Source organism: Octopus bimaculoides, chromosome 13 (genome assembly GCF_001194135.2).
Source record: "Octopus bimaculoides isolate UCB-OBI-ISO-001 chromosome 13, ASM119413v2, whole genome shotgun sequence".
Lineage (NCBI taxonomy): Eukaryota > Metazoa > Mollusca > Cephalopoda > Octopoda > Octopodidae > Octopus > Octopus bimaculoides.
In genome coordinates this window covers 29,026,435-29,028,323 of record NC_068993.1, presented here as the reverse complement: position 1 = coordinate 29,028,323, position 1,889 = coordinate 29,026,435, and the positions used below count along the sequence as shown (strand labels likewise).

Here is a 1,889-nt window from a genome sequence, read left to right as displayed (position 1 = left end):
ATGCAGATCATTGATCAGGTTGTTATACTTGAAAGTCATACACCAAAAGAGACTTTTGATGAGATCAAAGAAGTTTATGGTGACAATGCACCATCATATGATGTAGTCATGCACTGGCATTGCCAGTTCAAATGTGGTCGGACATCAGTGGAAATTGCTCCTATTCCTGGACAGCCACATTCTGTCATTGATGACAACACCATTCATAAAGTGGAAGCCTCCATTTTGGAGGATTGTCACATAACTATTCAGCAACTAGCCCAAGAGGTGAAGATCTGTGGAAAAAATCATTCACAACCATTTGCACATGCAGAAGTTGTTGGTACGATGGATTTCCTGGATGCTCACACCTTTTCAGAAGCAGGAACAAGTCAATTGTTCCCAGGCTCTTTTGGCAATGTGGAGGACTTTGTTGGCAGACTTATCACACAAGATGAAACATGGGTCCAACACTATGATCCTGAGACTAAAGTCCAGATAACTCACCACCTCCAAAGAACGCTTGTGTCCAATCCTTAGCAGACAAGGCGATGCTCACAGTCTTTCGGATCCAGTGCAGAGTCGTGATAATGGATTTTCTGGCAAAGGGCACCACAATTAACAAGGCATATTATGCTTCTCTGCTGTAGAAATTGTAGGACACCATCAAAGTAGAGAAGTGTGGCATGCTGACCAAAGGAGTCTGCCTCCTCCAAGACAATGCCCCATAATGTGCATGTTGCCCAGATGAAAGCACACTCGTGCAACCACAAAATCCTTCCTCATCCCCCTTATTCTCCCAGCCTTACACCATCTGACTTCCACTTTTTTCAAACCATGATGTCTTTTTTGAAAGGGAATCACTTTTCGGATGATGATGATGAACTTATTTCCGAGGTGAAATCTTGGCTCCAGACGCAACCTATTGACTTCTACAAACGAGGTCTTCACAGCTGCATAAAGGAATGGGAGAAGTGTGTCACCATTGGTGGTGGCTATATAGAGAAGGACTAATAATTATGCCAAGTTTCATTTATCCACTCCTTGAGAAGTGGGTCAGGGAAAATCTTTAATGAACACCCCTCGTACCTACACTGATATACTATATTCCACCCATAACTGCACCTGAATATCCACACTTGCATCCCTCCCACATTCTCTCACTATGATGCATTTACTTACATACAACTTACTTTCTACCCATGTATATGTGCCACCACACACATTTCCCAACATGCTTCTACCCCATAATCCCCCACACACATATACTCACAGCTATATTCCACCCTACACATATATTTATATACCTATGTTAGAGTGCACACTCTCACCTGCCTACTTTGCCCACATTCACCCTCCTTTCACTTGTCACTCCCACCTTGTCTGACTACTGACTTGTGGTCAACTACCTCTTTTTCTTCAGTCTGCTCTTACATGCACACAGACACACCCACAACCAAAACAATATGTGCATGCCATACATACACACACATTTGAGTTGCTCTCCATAACATTCCACTATAATCTTTCTTTCTCCCACTAACCACTTTGTCTGACACATATTTACACCTCTATACATTGCATCCTAAGTACCATTATTTCCTTGTTCTCAGGTCCTGTACTACCAATTTCCTCTGCAAAATCAGGATAACGGTAGCCCATCTGAGAAATAAGCTCTGTGAGGTGAAGTGGCTGCTGCAATGAGTGTCACTGGCCATTCTCTGTAGCAATGACATCACAGTCATTACTGCAGAGTGCAGCCAAGTACATCATTTGTTCTGGTGTGGAGCCCATCATCCCCTCAACCGCCATCTTCTGCCACTTTACCCTTTTTTTTTGTTTCTTTTGTTTTCTGTTTCTTTGTATTTAAATGTTGTAATTCGAAATGTGATTTGTTGTATAACTGACTG

At 42.5% G+C, this 1,889-nt stretch overlaps 1 protein-coding gene across 1 annotated transcript; it reads left to right on the top strand.

Moving 5' to 3' along the window:
* On the top strand, positions 1-1,652 carry LOC106882404 (protein GVQW3-like). The gene is made up of 2 exons (XM_014933076.1): positions 1-411; positions 1,593-1,652. Exons 1-2 carry the CDS (start codon positions 1-3, stop codon positions 1,650-1,652), a joined length of 471 nt encoding a protein of 156 aa, XP_014788562.1.
* Positions 1,653-1,889: the final 237 nt, after the last annotated feature.